Raw genomic sequence first — 19,945 nt, 5'->3', positions numbered from 1 at the left:
CTTAAGGCACACAGGAGAGGGCAGCACACTAGGGGATATGGGACACAGCAGGGAGAGGGGGACACAGGACACCAGGTGTGGCGAAGGGTGGGACAAGGGACACAGGGGACACCGCACACAGGAGGCACCGCGTGCATCCACCCTGTGCGTGTCACCACCATCCCCCAGGGACAGACAGGGCACGGACCCCAGTCAGACCCACACTGGGCACCACTTGCCACCAGGCTCCTGCACGCAGGTGACATCGGGCAGACGCTGGTGTCATTGTCACTCCTGCCCTTTGTCCGGTGCTCCCAGCACAACACTTGGCATTCGCTCGGTGTTGTCACCGTGTCGCTTGTGCTGGGACCTTGGACTCTGGCACACGCCGACGGTTCCAAACGCTGCCCCCTCTTTCCCTGGCCCTGGCTAACGGGGCAAATCATCGTCAAAGTGGATAACGAGAGCAGCAAACTGAAAAGAGGGAGGAAATTCAGCCCCAAACTAGAGAAGTCCTGAATGTTTCCTGCTGATTCATCCTATCTTTTTTTAATTGAGACTGAAATTCCAACTCAGAAATAGGTCACCCCGTCTCAAGGCTTTTCTGAAGAGAACAGGGAAGGGAAATATCCCCGAATCTCACAACACATCATTCCGGAGAAAACGCACTTTCCAGAGAAAAACATCATCCGAGTTGCACTCTCAATCTTGATTTTTATTAATTACAGTTTCCGAGAGGAGGACGGGATTCGTTTCTAGATCTTGTTGAAAGCGGCGATGTCGACGCTCTGCACCTGGAACGGAACAAAAGCAGCAGCTGGAGGTCACTGGGGTGTTTGCAGACACTCACGGCAAAGAAAACACATCAAGGGTTGCTTTACAACATGCACCAGTGATGCTTAAACAGTTTAAGCTTGGCCCGGGGCTCTTAGGCCAGCTCCTTGGCTTTAGATCTGCGCTAAGAGAACCTTTATGGATCGTTATTTAGTATTTTTCGCAACATCAATCACAATGGGATGCTGCACCGTGAGAATTAGCGTACAAATCTTTACAGTCAGCCTATGAGGAACATCGTTTCTAGCAACGTTAAGATGACATTTCACAATTTATTCTAAATAAAAGCCAAAAAAATAGGCAAAGAAGATCAATAAAATGAGGTAGCGAGTTAAAAATGACCCCATGGGTCAGGCAGGAATCACCCAGTTTGCTCTAAAACTCACATAATCTTCAAATTTGGTGATCTCCTCCTCCAGGATGTCCGTCCCGACTTTGTCATCCTCCACCACGCACTGGATTTGGAGCTTCTTGATGCCGTAACCTACTGGGACCAGTTTGGAGGCTCCCCACACCAGGCCGTCCATGTGGATGGACCGCACGCACTCCTCCATCTTTGCCATGTCGGTCTCGTCGTCCCACTGCAAAAAATAACCCCAAAATATGGATTTTAGCGTTTTTCTAGAGATCGTCGTTACCCCAAGAGGTGTCCGGCAACTTAAAATTCAACAGTAAATCTCTCAGCTGATCCAAACTGCCCTTTCTTGGCTATTATTTTAACCAGAATTAAGCCAATGGGTTAAACCAAGCTTAATCTCACTCTCTGCACACCGCGTCGTTTCGATTCTACCTCTCGCTTTAAAGCGGCTTTTACCAAGGACGTCTCTTGAAACAGGCCCAGAGTTTTTGATCTACCACGACAATTTGATAAAGACGGGTTTATTTCTGTCTTTAGGGCATTCATAATCTGTTTTTTCATCAAAAAGAGCTAATTCTGGTCAGGGCAACCTCAGAAAACAGCAGCACGCACGCTATGGATCCCAGTTGCAATATCCCACCTTGCTTGGACCCCTTGTTTGGAAATCTGGAGGTTTTATTAGGTTGGTGCAAAAGGAACTGTGGTTTTCACACCATCGAAATTTGCTGCTTGGTACTGGAACACATTCTGAAATAAACATGGTTACAAGTTGACAACAACCAATTGAGAGCAATCATCAAAGTTGATGTTCTTTAAACTACATGAGGAGTTGCCGAAGAACTCAACGTTGGCCAGCACTCAAGGTTGACCAGAACTCAACAATGACCACAGCTCAACGTTGTCAAGAACTCAACATTGACCAGAACTCCATGCTGGCCGGAGCTCAACATCAACCAGAACTTAATGATGACCAAAGCTCAACGTCGACCAGAGCTCAACATCAGTCAGAACTCCATGCCGACCAGAACTCAACATCAACTAGAACTCAATGGTGGCCAGAGCTCAACATTGACCAGAGCTCAACATCAGTCAGAACTCAATGTCAACCAGAACTCAACGTCAACTAGAACCCAATGCTGACCAGAGCTCAACGTCAACCAGAACTCAACACCGTACAGAACTCAACACTGACCAGAGCTCAACGTTGACCAGAGCTCAACATCGTACAGAACTCAACACTGACCAGAGCTCAACATCGTACAGAACTCAACACTGACCAGAGCTCAACATCGTACAGAACTCAACACTGACCAGAGCTCAACATCGTACAGAACTCAACACTGACCAGAGCTCAACACTGACCAGAGCTCAACACTGACCAGAGCTCAACGTTGACCAGAGCTCAACATCGTACAGAACTCAACACTGACCAGAGCTCAACGTTGACCAGAACTCAACGCTGACCATTCTACGGTCGTTCGGCATTTAAAGCAAATTGGAAAGGTGAAAAAGCTCGAGAAGCAGGGGCCTCATGAGCTGAAAAATCAAAACAATCATCATTTTGAAGCGTCGTTGTCTTCTATTCAACAACAAACCATTTCTTGAACAGATTGTGATGTGAGACGAAAAGTGGATTTTATACAACAATCAGCAAGACCAGTTCAGCGGTTGGACTGAGAAGAATCTCCAAAGCGCTTCCCAAAGCCAAACTTGCACAAAAAAAAGGTCGTGGTCATTTTTTGGGGCTCTGATCCACTCTGGCTTTCTGAATCCTGGAGAAATCATTCCATCTAAGGAAGCTCAGCAAATCGATGAGATGCACCAAAAACTGCAATGCCCGCAGCCATTGATCAACAGAAAGGGCCCAATTCTTCTTCATGACAGCACCCGACCACATGTCGCACAACCAGGACTTCAAGAGCGGAACAAATTGGGCTACGAAGTTTGGCCTCGTCCGAGCTCTCACCAACCGACTGCCACTTCTTTGAGCATCTCGAAAACTTTTGGCAGGGAAAACGTTTCCGCAAGGCGCAGGATGCAGAAGGCGCTTTCCAAGATGTCACGGAGGCACCCCGAGGTTGGTGTAAGGAACAGGGTCCAAAACAACTTCTATTAAACCGGTGAGAAACAGGGTTTTAGCACTCCAAAAGTGACTTAAATACAGGTTCGGATATCAGTTGAGGAATATTATTAAGGGGTAGCAACTAATACAACAGGAGGTCCACAGAGTGCATGCACGTGGTTTTACCAAAACAATGCCGGAGCCGTCCCTGAGTCCGGGAAGAGTCCACACTTGCCTGAACACGGTGTGGGGTTATTTTAAAGAGATACACGTACTCGTATTGAGTATGGAAAGTGTACACTCGTGATTCTGCGAGGGTAAATTTATAATACACTCGCAATCCTGCAAGGGGAAATACACGTGCAAATGGGCACGGAATATTACACGTGCTTATGTGGAAGCACGGGAGGAAAATATACCCGCGATTGTGCGAGGAAATAATTTATACATGTGCTCGTATTGAGCACAGAAAGTAGAAACACTCGCAATCCCGCAAGAAGAAATTGTACTCACACCTGTGTCAGCAAGGCAAGCGGAGTCTCCATCTGGGGGAGCTCTCGGCGGCAGCATCTGGCTCATGCTCCAAGAGATCCGCACCAAAGGGCAGAGTCTCGACGAGAATCCCATTTTATAGGCTGATAAGATCTGACTGTGGGCATTCCAGAAGCTTCTCTGAACCCCCACCCTGGCTGTGGATGCCTCTGAAGCTTCCAAACATGCCCCACGCTGGCCATGGGTGCCCAGCGGCTCCCTGGAGCCTCAGCGCTCCCTTCTCCTAACGGCCCTGGCCGAGGTGCTCTGAGGCCAAACAAAAGAAGCTGTCAGCCTCAAACAGCAGAGAGAGAGGGAGATATGAATACTCCTTCCATATCGAAGGAAGGAGGGAGAGAGAGGGGGGTTTGCATTCTGCCACACAAGAGTTCATCAAATCCCAAAGCATGGATTTTTACACTACAGGAATAAACTTATTTCTCATCAGCAAAATCGTGTTGATTGTAACCGTTTCTATTTTGATTAAACAAGACGGGTTTGAGCTTAGTTATAATGATTCAAAATTCACATTCCGAAACTCCCAATTACTTTTGCACCAACCTAATATCTTCATCAGGATGTGCAAGCCAGATGATTTACAGGCGCACAGGAGCTCCCCTACCTCCATTACTCACCGGTTTCACATCCAGAAGGATGGAAGATTTGGCAATAAGACCCGGTTTCTTGGCCTTTTTCTCCGCGTACTGCCGCAGTCTCTCCTCCCGGACTTTGGCAGCCTCTTGGTCTTCCTCTTCATCGTCACTCCCAAAAAGGTCAATGTCATCATCATCATCTTCCTCTGCGGCAGGAGGCTCAACTTTTTTTGCCGGTGAAGCCGACGGAAGCTCCACTTTCTTGGAGGGAACGCTGAACGGTTCCACTTTCTTCGTTGGGGTGACGTGCATTTGCATTAAGGAAAAAGGGGAGAAGATTAACCTGAAGTTGCATCAGAACTCAAGAGAAGCTCAGGAACAGAAATCTGTGTTGCTCAAGACGGTGAATGTGGCCCACGTCACATGATTTGCGTGAAAAATCAACTATTGGCCATCAAAAACGGACCTTTGAACTGGCCCAGCAGAGCCAAAACCACCACGTAGCTAAGAGTTGACCCCTCTAAAGGCTCAGGATATCTGGACCATAGGAATCTGAGTAGGACAGAAGTTGGGAATCTTCCCCCAGCACGTGGAGGAGCCTACACATTCTATAGGTTTGACTGCAGATACCACCAGCACCACTGGTAGAACATCTTCCAACCTACAAATAGATCAAATTGGCGCCACACGTCCAGCTCCCTCAGTTTCCTCTTAAATTAATCAAATTACATTCCTAGCAGGGCTTTTGGCTAAAAAAAGTGTGATAAATTCTGCCTATCTGTTGTAACAAAGTGACATTTTACCTGGTCCGTGCTAAGAAACAGCATTAAATGTTACTCAAGTGTATAACTCTAAAGTTCTACACATTTGCACCAGCTCTCGCAGGCTGAAATTCCTGATGTAGCTGCTTTGCTGGTCTTGGTAAAACATTCCTTTCTACACACACTTTTTGGGATAAATCATAGAACCATTTTGGTTGGAAAAGACCCTCAAGATTGTGAAGTCCAAGCGTTAACCTACCCCTGGCACTACCCCATGTCCCTGAGAACCTCATATCGGTGTCTTTTCAACCCCTCCAGGGATGGTGACTCCAGCACTGCCCTGGGCAGCCTGTTCCAATGCCCCACAGCCCTTTGGGGAAGAAATTGTTCCCCAGATCCAACCTCAACCTCCCCTGGTGCAACTTGAGGCTGTTCCTTTGTGTCCCTATCTCCCCTCAGCTCCTGTTCTCCAGCTGAACCCCTCACGTCCCGCAGTCACTCCCACCACACTTGTGCTCCAGCCCCTCACCAGCTCTGTTCCCTTCTCTCAACTCGCTCCAGCACCTCAAGGGCTTTCTTGGTGTGAGAGGCCCAAACCTTACCCCAGGATTTGAGGTTTGGCCTCACTGGTGCCCAGTCCAGGGGACGGTCACTGCCCTGGGCCTGCTGGCCACACTTGGTGCTGATACAATGATGATGAGACAGCTGCCACAACTGCTGGAAAACCTCCCACAAACTCATCCTGACTACGAGCTTCTCTCCATCTTCAGCCAGCCACGAGGTCTTGGAAACGATGTGGCGCTTTGTGACGGCAGAAGAAACAACAACAGCGCTTTGTCAAGGCTCACCTGGGTGGGAGGAACCGCTGCGGGTTGGTGGGAGGTAGATGACTTTTCCAGAGCATTCAGGCGGCTTTCCAATTTGAAGATGGCCATCTGAAGGTCTGCAACAACTATAAGGGAGGAAACAAATTAATAAAAAGAACCTTATCTTGTAGGCTCTGCATCAGTTCAAATAAGGACAAACTTGCTTCTGCTAAACGTGGGCTTTAAAAACCACCAGTTGCACCTGCAAAGATCTGATCAAGACCCTGGTACGTGCTCATCTGGTGCCAAAATCAATAAGGGACCCCGTCCAAGTTTTGCTTTCGTGCCACAAGATCCTCCTACTTACCACTGCGAAGGTTTTGATTTTCTACCTCCAGGTGAGAAATTCGGGACAAGAGATCGTTTTGGTCGCCAGGAGGCCCAGGAGAGGTCGTATTCGCGCTCTGCAACAAGGAAAACGGAGGTGAAATCAATCTGTTCGCCAGCTGCCAAGCTCAGTGCTTCAGTAAAACCTTAGGGGAAGAAAAAATATGAAAACTAATCTACGAACAAAGACATTTTCTCTAAAGGTTTTATAAAAATAAGGTATTAGCTCTATCGAATGAAGGATGAAACGTATCTCGAGAAATTTCAGCTGGCACCAATGATCAAGTCATTCTTTACAGTCTCAGGTCAGATTGCTGCTAAACACACCAAAAAGTTTTGAAAACTGCACCCTAAGCCCCTTAAAAGGGGCAACTGGTCCCCTTTTACAGCCAAACTGAGACACAGAAGTGACCCAAAATCCCACAGCGAGTCCCAACGCTGGATGGAGAACCCGGCGTTCCGATACTCCCACCTTCCCCAGGCTTTAATTCCTCTCAAAACACCTTAAATCCACTTTAGGACATTCTGAAGGAGCAATTGTAGCCATCGAGCTGCAAGAGTATTTGTTTTAACAGCAAAAAATGGCTTTTGTTTTGAAGGAGGCCCTTATCTATAAAATCAAATGAGAAAGAAAATAATGAGCCTTCACGCTTTAAGTGTCATTTAGAACCGAATACAACAGAGGAAATAATGTATAGTATTTTGAAGTGCACCCTATATGCAATTATAATGTGGTTCTCGGTTGTTGACACACTTCTGAGATCTCTTCAGGTGGAAAGAGGGAAATACGGGGGTTAAGATGGGGAATATTTGGCACACAAAGCCTGGGAGATACCTGGACGTGGGACACATGGAGCAGCACGAGCTGCTCCTGGGAGGAAAGTCAAAGAGATTCTTCACCCCACCCAAAAAAAGGGTCAAAAGCACCTTGAAATTCATCTCTGACACAGCCTTTGGGTGCAGGTTCAGGAACGTGAGTGTAGATTTATAGTCTCCAAACACACATCAAGCTGGGAGACTTTGATGATCCATGTGGGCCTCATTTTAATTCAGGACATTCTATGATTCTACAACTGAAATTACATTATCTGGGTGAGCTATGACCACGTGGCAAAGGCCAAACGCTTCTTGTGGTGAGGAAGGAGAACGTGGTCCATCTCTCCAAGGCAGGGATGTCCTCGCCCTACAACATCCTCTCAAATCACACAACCAGCTCCATGCGTGTGCAGGTTGACTTACAGTTGAGCGGCCCGACTGCTTCTTGTGCCGGGCAGCAGAAGCTTCTTTACTACGAGGACCTGTCTTCTGCTGCAAAGGGCAAAAAGGTTTGGAGGACGTTTGGTTCGGAAGACAGAGAAAGGATTTCACTCATGCTGGAAGAGGCAGATCAAGTGCAGGAAGCCAAATCCACATGCAGGAAAAATCACTGAGCGACAAAAACCAGCCTCATGCCAACTGCACACCAAACGAAGCCGGCACAGAAATGTTTATCTGTGAACTCTGCCACCTTCTTGTTAAACATCTTGTTACAAAGACTCTTAATAAGTCCCAAATTACCACTAATGAGTCTCTCCAAGGGTAAAGACACAACACCTAGAGAGAAGTGGGACAATGCGAATCTCAATGAGGTTCAACAAGGCCAAGCGCAAGGTCCTGCACATTGGTTGGGGCAACCCCTGGTATCGATCCAGGCTGGGGATGGATGGATGGAGAGCAGCCCTGTGGAGAAGGACCTGAGGGTTCTGGTGGATGAAAGATTAGATGTGACCTGGCAATGTGTGCTCACAGCCCAGAAAATCAATCATGTCCTGGTCTGCACCCAGAGCAGCGTGAGCAGCAGGTGGAGGGGGGGATCCTGCCCCTGTGCCCCCATGTCCTGAGCCCCCCTGAGCTCTGCATCCAGCTCTGGGGTCCCAGCACCAGCCAGACATGGAGCTGTTGGAGCGGGACAGAGGAGGGACACGGGAATGGGCCGAGGGCTGAACAGCTCTGGGGAGAAAGGCTGAGAGAGCTGGGGGTTCAGCCTGGGGAGACCTTAGTGTGGCCTTTCAGTAATTAAAAGGGGCCAACAAGAAAGATGGGGACAGAGTTTTGAGCAGGGCCTGTTGTGACAGGACAAGGGGTGATGGTTTTAAACTAAAAGAGGGAAGATTCAGGCCAGATATAAGGAAGAAATCTGTTACAATGAGGGTAACAAACACTGGCCCAGGTTGGCCAGAGAGGTGGTGGATGAACCATCCCTGGAGACATCCCAGGCCAGGCTGGACGGGGCTCTGAGCAACATGAGCTGGTGAAGATGTCCCTGCTCATGGCAGGGGTGGCACTGGGTGACCTTCAAATGTCCCTTCCAACCCAAACCATTCCATGATTCTACAATAAAGCAACACACACCGGTCTGCACTGACAACATGAGACTCCCAAGGGTTTCCATGCTCACACAACGCCCACTGTGAGCTCATCTCAGAGGGCTCGGCCTAGCTTTGTACTCCAAGGAACAAATTAAACCTCAGATCAACTTATTGCCTGACCCCTTTCTGTTCCAGTTACACCACCAGGGCCAAAGTCTAAGTTAACTCAGCCAAAAGTGAATTCTGGCAGTGGCCGCATCCATCCCCACCAACTGAATTAACACTTTTGGTTCTGAGCCGTGATCAAACTCAGGAGCTGTGTCACCTGCAAAGAGACACAGAGACTCACTTTGAAGCCCTTAGTCCCGTCTCCAAGCCAAACACTGAAGCATTTCCGCAGGTTTTGCCCAACCGACCGGCTCTCCTGGGCACGACCGTGGATGTTTAAGATGTTGTAAGAATATTTGATGCTGCAGATCAGCCTGGTTTTAAACCAGGCTCCCAGGTTTAGTGGATTTGCCACAGAAACCAGCTGCACCTTCACATTTCTCTGCCCTGTTAGTAACGGCCCCTCGAAGATGAGCAACTTAAACTGAAGCAGAACCTTTATGCTTGCCAGCACAGAATAGGTTCCCCCCAAAAATGTCATCTACAGCTTGGCATGATGCCTCCAGTTTAAGAATAACCTACCAGCGTTGTGTGGTTGTGTCATTTGGGAAGTTTGAGGAGAAAATCATGGTCGTTTTCCCAAAAAAAAGGCTGTAGCGACAGCTTGCAAGAGTAAGATGAGAGGATTTTTACACATTTTGCTCTGCTCCGCTGTTCTCAACAGGAAGAATGTAAATGGGATGTAAATTTTGAGTACCAAATCCTTTTATTTTCACCCTTTCCTTTGCCCGTTTTACATCGATACTGCGGGTGAGACGATGTTAAGGTTGTAAATGCCAATAATGAAGCCTAAAGAGATGGAATTCTCAGTGGGGCATTTAAATACGTGCCTGTGCATCAGTGTGCGGGGATACGGGCAGCACAGATATTGCGGTGACCTCCAGGATTTCTCACCTGGCTCTGCCAAAATGGCAAATTTTATTAACAGCCTAGGTGCACCGAGAGCTTAAATATTCAGTATCGTGCACCTGGATGAAGATATTCAGCGTATTACATACGCTAAACTAATCCTAAACCAGCAGTCGTGTGCTCCTCCGTGCTGTATTTTCCTGTTTAAAAAGGGAGGTTTAAAACGTGAAGGGCACAGCAAAGCATTTAAATCAACAACCCCAGGGTAGAATGAGCCTGAGCAAGAAGAGGCTCAAGCGAAATAAGAGATTAAAGGTGGTCACAAACCAGACCAGCCACCCTTTGGGATCCTGGAAACCGTGTAAAACCCAGTCTAAGAGGCACAAGGTTGAGCTGAGTTCCCGATTCCGGGAGGTGGTCAAGCCTTACGTTGAGAAACTGGAGAAAAATCACCCTGAGGTGAGGATGTTTCAAGCTTTTCAGAGATGTGGTCACCAACCTAAGCTGCACATCACTTAATGTCTTGTTCCCTCCGCACAACCGAGCGTTATTTCCTCTTCCGCCTCAACTCTGCAAAAAGGAAGCTCGACACAAGCATTTATGAGTTTTATTAATGACTATAATTCGAAATTCTGAAGGTGGAGAGTTCCCGAGCATCACTGTCTGTGCGTTCCCATAGACAGAGCTCTTAAAACCTTATTTTTCCTAAGTTTAAGCTATAGTTTTTCTCTTGAACCCACATTAGTGATCCGCTGACCACAACCTATTTCAAAATAGAAACACTCAGCAAGCCTGGAACTGCACCAAGGACCGCCTATAAATCTAATTATCCAAACTAATTAAAACTCTGGGACTTTCTTGCTTATGAAGGGTAGAAAACAGAGTTTAGCCTCAGTTTCAATGTCTGGCCCTCGTTATATAGTTTGAGCCTCTAAAACATTAAAAACCAGAGATAATACTGACTGAGGAAGCAAAACTTAGCAAAAGTTCTTTTTGGATAAAGCTACGAGTGCATTGCGAGCTCCCTGATGTACCAAGGGAAGAGATTTTGATCTCTACTTGTCCAGATGTCTACACATCAGTTTGTCTGGACAACTAGAGGTTCCCTTTGGATTTCTGCATGACACAAAGGGGCAGAGACCCCTCGACGTGGCCCAGGGCTTGTTCCTCTTTCACAATCACCGCTTTCCCCCCTCCAGCCTTTCCTCTAATCTGGGAGCTATAAAAAGCTCACCTAAAACAGCACAGGTAGGGAATACCAGCTCGGCCTCACTGAGGGAATACCAGGCTCATTTAGGGGGTGCTACCAGTCTCACCAAAGGGAACACCAGCACCCTGAGGACCCTCACTCTGAACCAACCATCGGAGGACGCTGCGCCCCTTACCCCAGCATCCTCACCATGGAACACCAAGGCCACACATCATTGTACAAGTCCTGTCATCCACACTGCGGGGCCATGAGACTGGATCCCTCTTTTCTTTCTTCCTTTCTCTCTGCTCTTTCCTTCTCTCTATACGCCCATTTCTTTGTCTCTCCTTCCATATATTTATTACTCTTTTTCTCTCTCCCTTATACCTTAGTTTTCCTTCCCTCTCTACCACTCTTTCCCTTTTGAACATACAAGGATAACACAATCTTTAAGCTCTGCTGTTTAAATTTCATATTATAGCTACTGATGGTTGCCAATATATCGCTCGTAGTAGGATTTTCGCTGTTAATGTGTTGATAAGTTGTGTTGTACTTTTGCCAAGTCACCATTCACTGTAACCAATATTCCAACAAGCACTTCCAGTAAAACTCACAATTGAATTGGACCCTGGGGGTGATTGTCTGTCATTCACTTCACATAATCACATAGAATTAACCCAGAGTTAACTCACACTTGGTCTCATCTGTTAAGCCAGGGCGTGTGTCATGTCTGGAGTTAACTCATCCCTCACCCCATCTGTTGGGACCAACAGCTACAGGTGTGACGTGCAGGTTTTTCCAGTCTAGAGCTCACAAATCACTCAACTTCACCCCAAATTAAATGTATTTTCAATACGCAAAGATACCACCTCCTTCCCTGTCTGCGGTAGCGCACATTAACACCTTTATATACAGGGAAGCGTTAGCGATTGAGCAGGTGTGGACTGGAAAAATGCTTTAAAGCAGAGATGACCATGCGAAGCGGGATGAAAGGTATGTGCAAACAAATGTTTCCAGCATCAGAGCTTCGTATCCTCCTTCGGGAGGTACAAACCATTGCCTCAAACCCTTCTAATGCTCATTCATTTATTTCAGAACATTATCCAGCTGAAAATCAGCCTTGGGTGAATTTCCCAGCATCTTCCAAGAGCCAATTTTTCACTTGCAACACCTTTAGGCTCCTGACAGTGATGTTCAGGTGGAAGGGGAGACTAAATCCTGACTATAAAAACACACTTCACTATTATTCTGCACATCACAGAGCATTAATTTGGCTTTCTGAACCACAGAATCACAGAATGAATCACAGAGTGTCAGGGACTGGAAGGGACCTGGGAAGCTCATCCAGTCCAATCCCCCCGCCGGAGCAGGAACACCCAGCTGAGGTTCCACAGGAAGGTGTCCAGGCGGGTTTGAATGTCTGCAGAGAAGGAGACTCCACAACCTCCCTGGGCAGCCTGGGCCAGGCTCTGCCACCCTCACCGGGAAGAAGTTTCTTCTCAAATTTAAGTGGAACCTCTTGTGTTTCAGTTTGAACCCATTACCCCTTGTCCTGTCACTGGTTGTCAGCCAGAAGAGCCTGGCTCCATCCTCCTGACACTGCCCCTTTCCATATTGATCCCCATGAATGAGGTCACCCCTCAGTGTCCTCTTGTCCAGCTCCAGAGCCCCAGCTCCCTCAGCCTTTCCTCACACGGGAGATGCTCCACTCCCTTCAGCATCTTGGTGGCTGCGCTGGACTCTCTCCAGCAGTTCCCTGTCCTTCTGGAGCTGAGGGGCCACAACTGGACACAATATTCCAGGTGTGGTCTCCCCAGGGCAGAGCAGAGGGGCAGGAGAACCTCTCTGACCTACTGACCACCCCCTTCTAACCCACCCCAGGTACCATTGGCCTTCCTGACCACAAGGGCCCAGTGCTGGCTCATGCTCACCCTGCTGTCCCCAGGATGCCCAGGTCCCTTTCCCCTACGCTGCTCTCTAACAGCTCATTCCCCAACTTACACTGAAACATAAAAATGAAAGTTTAAGCATGTTCTAAAGTCAAACCTGCTTCACGCCACCACTTTCTGAGGTCAGCAGTGATCCTTCAGAAACACGAGCTACAGAATCTGATCTTTCGGACTCGTTTCTCCACAGCTCAGCCTTTCTAATTAACACAAAGCGTTGTTTACGGCTTCAGGTTCTGGGGCAGAGATGTGACAACATGTGGAAAAGCTGAAAAGATCACCTCTCTGTATCATGTAATGCACCATCAGTAAAATGGGATTTTAAAACAATAAGAAAGTCACTGCTGCTCTTCTTAATCAAGCAACTACACTCTTAGAGATCAGAATAGCAGCTATACATTAACTCATTAACTATACCCCTGACGGTTTTGGGTGCACAACTCTTTTTCCTACTTTTGGTTTGGTTTTAATATTACTAAGATGTCTCAACTTTCCATTGACTTTTGTGCTGTATTTGGGACCACTGAATCCAACCAAAGCAAAATGAATCCTTTAATTCAATGTTCGGCTTCTTTCTGCTTGTGTTAAGGAGGAATATGAAATATTCCCCTTGAGAAAGGCTCGATTCCCTCTTATTCTATTGCTCCAGAGAGAAAATGAGGGTGTTAAATACCCCAGAGAGGGAGTTATGAGGCCAAATCTATATAAAGAATGGAAGATATTGCAGGTATGTAATAGTCCCACCACCAAGGTAAGAAATTAAGACACACGGGCTGTATTCTGGGAATTTTCTTTACCTATAAACCAAATCCACTTATTAATTTAAGATCTCAGCTTCTTCTTAAAAAATCCTAAGAGTTTTTAGAGTGCTGGCTGTACATATCAGCACAAAAACATCTCCAGAAATGATGTTACTGAGCTTTTAAAGATGATCCAGACTTACAGGTAGTAGCCAAGTTGAATTTCCTACATGCAGCAGATGCAAAACACCATTTTTTTGCACATACCCTGCCTGAAATTAAAACAAGAAAGAGAAGGTGGCAGCTCAATGTATCCCATGAGATGCACACGCTCAGTGCTTTGCTACTCAGCGAGGTTATTTTAATAACTTGTTAGATAAGACGTGGGGGAACGTTCCACCAGGATAAAAGAAACGCACAGTCGAAGGATTTTAACCCAAATCCAGTTAGTTTTAAGAAGTTTAGCAAGCGTGTAAGCAGCATGCAACTCTCTGGTAGTGATGGGATGGAGCTATGCTGGTTGTACACGGCGCCACGCGCCTTCGTTTTCTCCTCTGGCTTAATAAAAAACTCAGAAGGTACAGAATCTATGGGTGGTTGGGCTGGAATTGCGTGAGATGCGCTACAGCTAAAAATGGTTGCGGGTAACCAGCCGGTGAGAGAGCTCGGGTACTCACTCCGGCCAGCGATTTCTGGATATTCTCCCTGGCTCTGGCAATGTCGCGGAGGATGGTGCTGGCTCCGTTCTCCTGCAAACAGCGCAGAAAGAACCAAGTTTTGTTTGTTTTTTTTAAATAGGAAACATGGGAAAACTGGGAAGTTAAAAAAAAGGGTAGGAACGGGGAGGGTTCCTTCTAATGATTCAGCAAAATGAGCTGCCAGGAGGATTGGATTTAAATCAAGCAGCAGCGACCGCAGTCCCTGGTCACATCGGGCCACGTGTCCAGAAGATCATCCAGTCAAGAGCTTTTAAATTCTCTATTATTACCCTCAACAGCTGCCAGTAAAGTAGAGGGTTGGAGTCATTTTGAGATCTATCGTTAGGCTACTCTTTGTCGTATTAAGCATCACAATATTCAGGCAAGAACTGAACCCTAACTCTTTTATTTTGGAGAGGTACAACATGGAGTGCAGCAGCACAAGGTTTTCCCCCTCCACCTCATGCCTTAGTCTGGATTTAAAGATTCCCTTCCCGGGGCACAAATTCAAGCTTCCACGATCCATTGACTCCTTGTCTCTCCCAGGTTGCAACCCCACGAGCAAGATCTGAGCCACAAAACTGCCCCCAAGCCCAAAAATCCTCTGTCAAATACACCAGAGCTGAGCAACAGCTCGGACACATCGGTCTCCATGTGCCCAGGTATGTGTGGATATCACTACCAGGTTGCAGGAAGGTTTTAAGGAGCATGGATCTATTTTTCCCAGCGGAAAAGCGGCTGATAAACGTACCCGGAGTCCTCACACCACCTCTCAAAAGCAGAAATTCACTGAAAGCTCCTTTCGTGGCATGAAATATTTCATTTTTCTAAGCGCACCGCAAAGATCTGCGCTTTAAAACCGACTCCAAGCGCCTATCTAAAGCTTTGGATTTTTATTTATGCCCGTAGCCCGGGTGCTTTGCCACCTTAGTCAAGATTTTCAGGAGGAAGAGAGAGAAAACGTGCCCAGAAATTAATACTTAAGCAAAAAGCTTCCCCTTAAACCCTTGCAAGACAGGCATATAAAACTCTAAGCTGCTTTCTACACACCCAACTAAGTGCTTAAGCAGTTAACAGCTCTTTACATAGCAGGAAGAGGTTACGATAGCTCTGTATTTCTAAATAATCCTAATTTTGGGGTAATATTTAAGCTTGAACTACTTCAGCTCAGGTTTGCTGCAGGAGCACGCAAAGAGAGGAACATTATTCCTGGGCTCTTTGGAGCCGTAGGGCTGCTCTTTAAACATCAAACAGCTCATTTATATCAAATAAATCCCTCAGTAACTGTTCCCAAACAGCTTCTTCCCTGGGTGAACTGGGAAAAGGTCAATTCTTCAAGCAGCTCTTGGGGCTTCAGGGCTCAAATTGTGCCTCTAAATCACAGGAAATATTTGTGCAGCAGCCTCAAAAAAATAACTATATATATATGTATATATAGCATATAACCAGTCCTCTTGTTATAAGGGCGTGTGACCTCCCAGTACATCGGTTGTATAGAAGAAAACCCCTCATAGTCTACAAAAAATGTCTTTTCTAAAGGCAAGATGGCTCATAACCGGGGGTACGGCTGCAGACAAAGACTCACACGTGGAAATGGCAGCAACCAGAGTGCAAACAACCCAAAAGTCAACGTGAATCGTGCCCTTCCGCCTGCTCTGTACTGGTTTTTAAAGCTCCAGCCCTCTGCTAAACCCTTGAGAACGAGCGTTACCTGCTGCTGTGCGGAGCCCCCGACGGGCCCGTTCATCTGCTCATAGTATCTTCGCTCGGCATCGTCGTACTTGTATTTGTCAAACCAGATCTTCTCGGACAAAAAGTGGTCGACTGCCATTTTTCTGCAGAAAAGGGAAAAATAATAAAGGCAAAGTGAGTTTCTAGAAGCACTTGAGGTCGGCAGCTGGCGACGGGATTGTCAGAAAACTGGGTTTTGCTGGGCTTGTAGGTCTCCGCTTGGCGGTTTTCCCTCCGGTGGAAAGGTTTAAGTAAACAGGATCGTATTAAGAAAGCAGGACAGTCTATAATCACCCGCCTGACCGTGTGGCCCGACCCGCATTTAGTGACAGAGCAAGTGGGGACGGAATAAACCAGCTCATTTGTACCTTTTTCCATGAGCTTTCAGAGCAGGATTTTGTAGATCATGGGAATCATTGAATCCCATGAGCAGGGACATCTTAGCCCAGCTCAGAGCCCCATCCAACCTGACCCTGAATATCTCCAGGGATGGTTCATCCACCACCTCTCCGGGCAACCTGGGCCGGTGTTTCACCACCCTTAGCATCACAAATTTCCTCCTCATGTCTAAAATCCACTGCTAAAAGATTCCTTGTCTATACGAATCAAAAAGGGAACCATCTTCTAATTTTTAAGGCTCCTGGCCATGGTGAAATGAAAAACCCAAGGATACGCAGCTCCACGTGGCAACGTGACCGTCACCTCTTGACACTACAGCTCATGAATTTAAACGCGGTTCAGTCTTTTTTGAACGCTATTCGACCAAATTGACACCAACTGTTGGGTACTTTAGGCTTATGTCTCAACCTGGTCATCGAAACAATCAATCGCCCAACACCAACGAGCCTCCAGGAATCCATATATTCCATTTACAACAGGCCTTTTGGAAGCTGCTGCACCTGTTTAGCAATTAAAACCATCCGCAACGCAACACTTGGAAGGGACAGGCACCCATCACTGCAGGAGGAACAGCGTAAAATATCCTCATGCCGCCGTGAAATGGTGTTAAGTTGTTCTTCTTCATGCAGCAGCTTCCAAAGGTTGTTTAATTTCTTAATTCCAAGGCAAACGATGGAGCTCTTGCAACAGTAAAAGACGTTCCCTTACTTCAAGCCAAGCGATGGTGACATTGATTTGAAGTGGTGATAATGGGGATAAAACATCACGATGAAACCACAACGCTACCAGGTTCTACCACACGACAATTAATAGAAACCCCCAAAGCCTTTCCTAAAAATAACGCAGTAAAACATTTCCACAGATGCCAAGAGATGAGTCTTTTATAAAACCAAAAGAAACCAGAGGCCACCACAACGTGTAGGTTCCCGACATTGAAGCCCATCCCACCGCTCAACCCTTCAAGAGCTGCCAACCAGGATTATTAACGGAGAACCCCAATTCCAACCCGATTTCCACCACATATTTTACAAAGACACACAAACTTTCCTGGGGAAAGGTAAAAGGCACCACCAAATTCTTTCCAACTAAAGAAAATTAGCCCAAATCAGACACAGTGGAGGGCACACGTGCTCTAAAATGTCTCTGTAACCCCCTGTTATCACTAGACATAAAGATCTTAAAACTCTCCAACACATTCTAAGAAACTCGAAGATTGAAAGTGTCAGAAATAGGGACCGACGCTACGGGGGCCTTTGTAATCTTTTGTCCCCAAGAACATTGGTCACTGCAATATAACATTTAAACACCAGCCTTGGGACAAGCTCCCAGACTTCAGTGTTGAGTCGGTCATATATAAAAGCACATTTTTTAACATAGAAAGCATGGAATCATCCAGGACTTCAAAAGAAGCCTTTAAATGCTTGTCTGTAAAACTGATTTATAATGATGACGGCCATGTATGATTTGAGAACGAGCTTTCCCTCCCCAGCTACACACACGCACATCAGATGAGCTGTAATCCAGCAAGTCCTGTGCCTAAAATTGTATTTCACCATCATTCCCAAGTTTTCTTCGAGCTGGATGCTCAAACGTGGTCACCTTGGAGCTCGATGACCAACCCACCCGCTCTGCAGAACTGGGGATGATGCTTCTCTGAAGGACCCTGTGGCATTTTAACAGAAACACACAGCAAAGTCACCATTTAAAAACCTCTCAAAATCCAACACGGCACCCTCCGCCTGTTTCAAATTTCAACGTCTCGATTTTGTTTTGCTTTGCACAGCCCCAGGCTCCCAACCACATAAAGACAAGGTCAAACCTCAGCTCACTTACCAATTTTAAATGCTTAACCTTAACTATTATTCACCACTAACATTTATCAGGAGAAGGAGGGGTCCCTGAAGGAGTTTCCCCCTGTTATCCTGCCCACAAACAGGTTCAGCATCTCCCTACGCTCCCTCCAAACGACGCTCGTCTTCCGCACATGCAAATCTTCCAGCTCAATCCCGACCCGGCCGCGTTGCACACGCGTTACCCCAAAAAATAAACTCCTCCTACTTCGTTTCTGGTGCAGAAGAATCAGCAGCTGGTCGGGAGGGTTTTATTACTGCAGATTCCTCCACCTCCGTACTCTCTCCCGCTCTCGCCATCTTCAGAGCCTCGGCTGCGTAGTATTGCGACTCGGCCCTGTCGTACATCAGTTTATTAAGCCACACGGTTTCGCTGCCCTCGTGCAGAAAAAAGCTGGTAGGCGGAGGTTGCTCAGCGTCCTTGGGAAATAAAGAGTTGGCGGCCGCGTCCACGTGTTCATCGGCCATTTCTTTTCCAACGCTGAGGTTCTCCCCGTCCTCGTTCCTTGATGCTTCAGGACCGGCGCGTTGCTGCTGGGTGGTTGTACCTGAGGGGTGACCATCAAACATGTTCTCGTAGAAACTCTTCTCAGCATCGTCATAAAGAGGTTTCTCCAACCAAACCTCTGACACGAGAGCCTGAAAGGTGGAAACCTGCGGCTTACCGTTTACCGTAGGGTGTACGGAGCCGGGCAAACCGGGAATGGAGGAAGAAGAATCGACGCCGACGTCTCTCGGCGTAGCAGGAGTGGGTAGGGCAGTCACGTAGCCCTCATCCGGCGTCCTCAACCCAATGCCGCTGGCGTTCGGCCACACGGACGGGATGCTGAGGGCATTCGGGGGAACGAAGAAGTGAGTTTTTTCGAGGAACGTCTCCTCAGCTTTATCAAAGTCCAACTTGTTGACCCAGACGTCCTGAATGATGTGGTGACAGGCGGACAGGCTCCCATGGGAGCAGGACGGCGCCGCTGGAAGGATCCTCGGCTGAGGAACGTCTTGAAAAGCTTTCAAGCCGGTCGCTAAAGGCGACTCCTGCGCCATGAGCGCATCCTCGGGTACCTCCCGGTGCTGCAAATCCACTAATTTCTGCCTGTAGACGCTCTCGGCGCGATCATAAAGCGGTTTTTCAAACCACACGTTGTCGGCGGACAAGCCGGCCAGAATTAAGTCCAACTTGGTCGCGCTTTTGGGTTTCGGGGAACGTTTCCGTTTCCTTTGCTTCTTGCCGTTCTTGGCTTTCTTCGAGTCCCCCTTGAGTTCGCTTTCGACGGAGTCGTCGTTGGAGACGCCGTTGACGGCATCGACCTCCTGGGGCTCCTCGGCGGCCGCCGTCGCTTCCTTTTCATGCCGCGGTCGCTCCGCTTCGTCGTATTTATCCTGGTCTAACCAAACCTTTTCTACAGGGCAGGGAGGTTTCCTCGTCCTCATCCTCCAAAAAGCGGCAGCATTAATTAAAAGATAAGCACAACAATGTAGTGGCGGCAAAACTCAACAGAACAAGGGCATGCAGAAGGTTTGAGCAATTTCTTAACGCGAGAGCGTCGAAAGCCGCCGCGCCGCTATTATTTGCGCTCGGTTCCGTTTTGCCGTCGGTAGAAATTTGGATTTAAAGGAATTAAAGCGCCTAAATGAGTCAAAATGAGCTCCCTCCTCAAATACTTCTAACAAGAAATCTGCGCGTCGCTATTTTAACATAAAGCGCTTTAAATTCCGCTT

The 19,945-nt window shown here is 47.3% G+C and overlaps 1 protein-coding gene across 3 annotated transcripts; it reads right to left on the bottom strand.

Annotated features, from left to right (window-relative positions):
- Positions 1-673: 673 nt before the first annotated feature.
- EEF1D (eukaryotic translation elongation factor 1 delta) lies at positions 674-19,658 on the bottom strand. 3 transcript variants are annotated; one of them, XM_065830429.1, is made up of 9 exons: positions 18,438-19,658; positions 15,961-16,084; positions 14,229-14,300; positions 7,551-7,619; positions 6,292-6,388; positions 5,967-6,070; positions 4,400-4,648; positions 1,200-1,394; positions 674-773 (listed from the first exon to the last, which is right to left on the bottom strand). In XM_065830429.1, the coding sequence occupies exons 1-9, from the start codon at positions 19,655-19,657 to the stop codon at positions 735-737; spliced, it is 2,169 nt and encodes a 722-aa protein (XP_065686501.1). In that variant the 5' UTR covers position 19,658; the 3' UTR covers positions 674-734. The 3 variants fall into 3 exon arrangements, with proteins under 3 accessions (XP_065686501.1, XP_065686502.1, XP_065686503.1); XM_065830430.1 differs by lacking the exon at positions 7,551-7,619; XM_065830431.1 differs by lacking the exons at positions 7,551-7,619; positions 14,229-14,300.
- Positions 19,659-19,945: the final 287 nt, after the last annotated feature.

This window comes from Patagioenas fasciata, chromosome 2, assembly GCF_037038585.1.
Source record: "Patagioenas fasciata isolate bPatFas1 chromosome 2, bPatFas1.hap1, whole genome shotgun sequence".
NCBI lineage: Eukaryota > Metazoa > Chordata > Aves > Columbiformes > Columbidae > Patagioenas > Patagioenas fasciata.
Note: the sequence above shows the minus strand (reverse complement) of the source record. Positions and strands in the feature narration are given on the sequence as shown.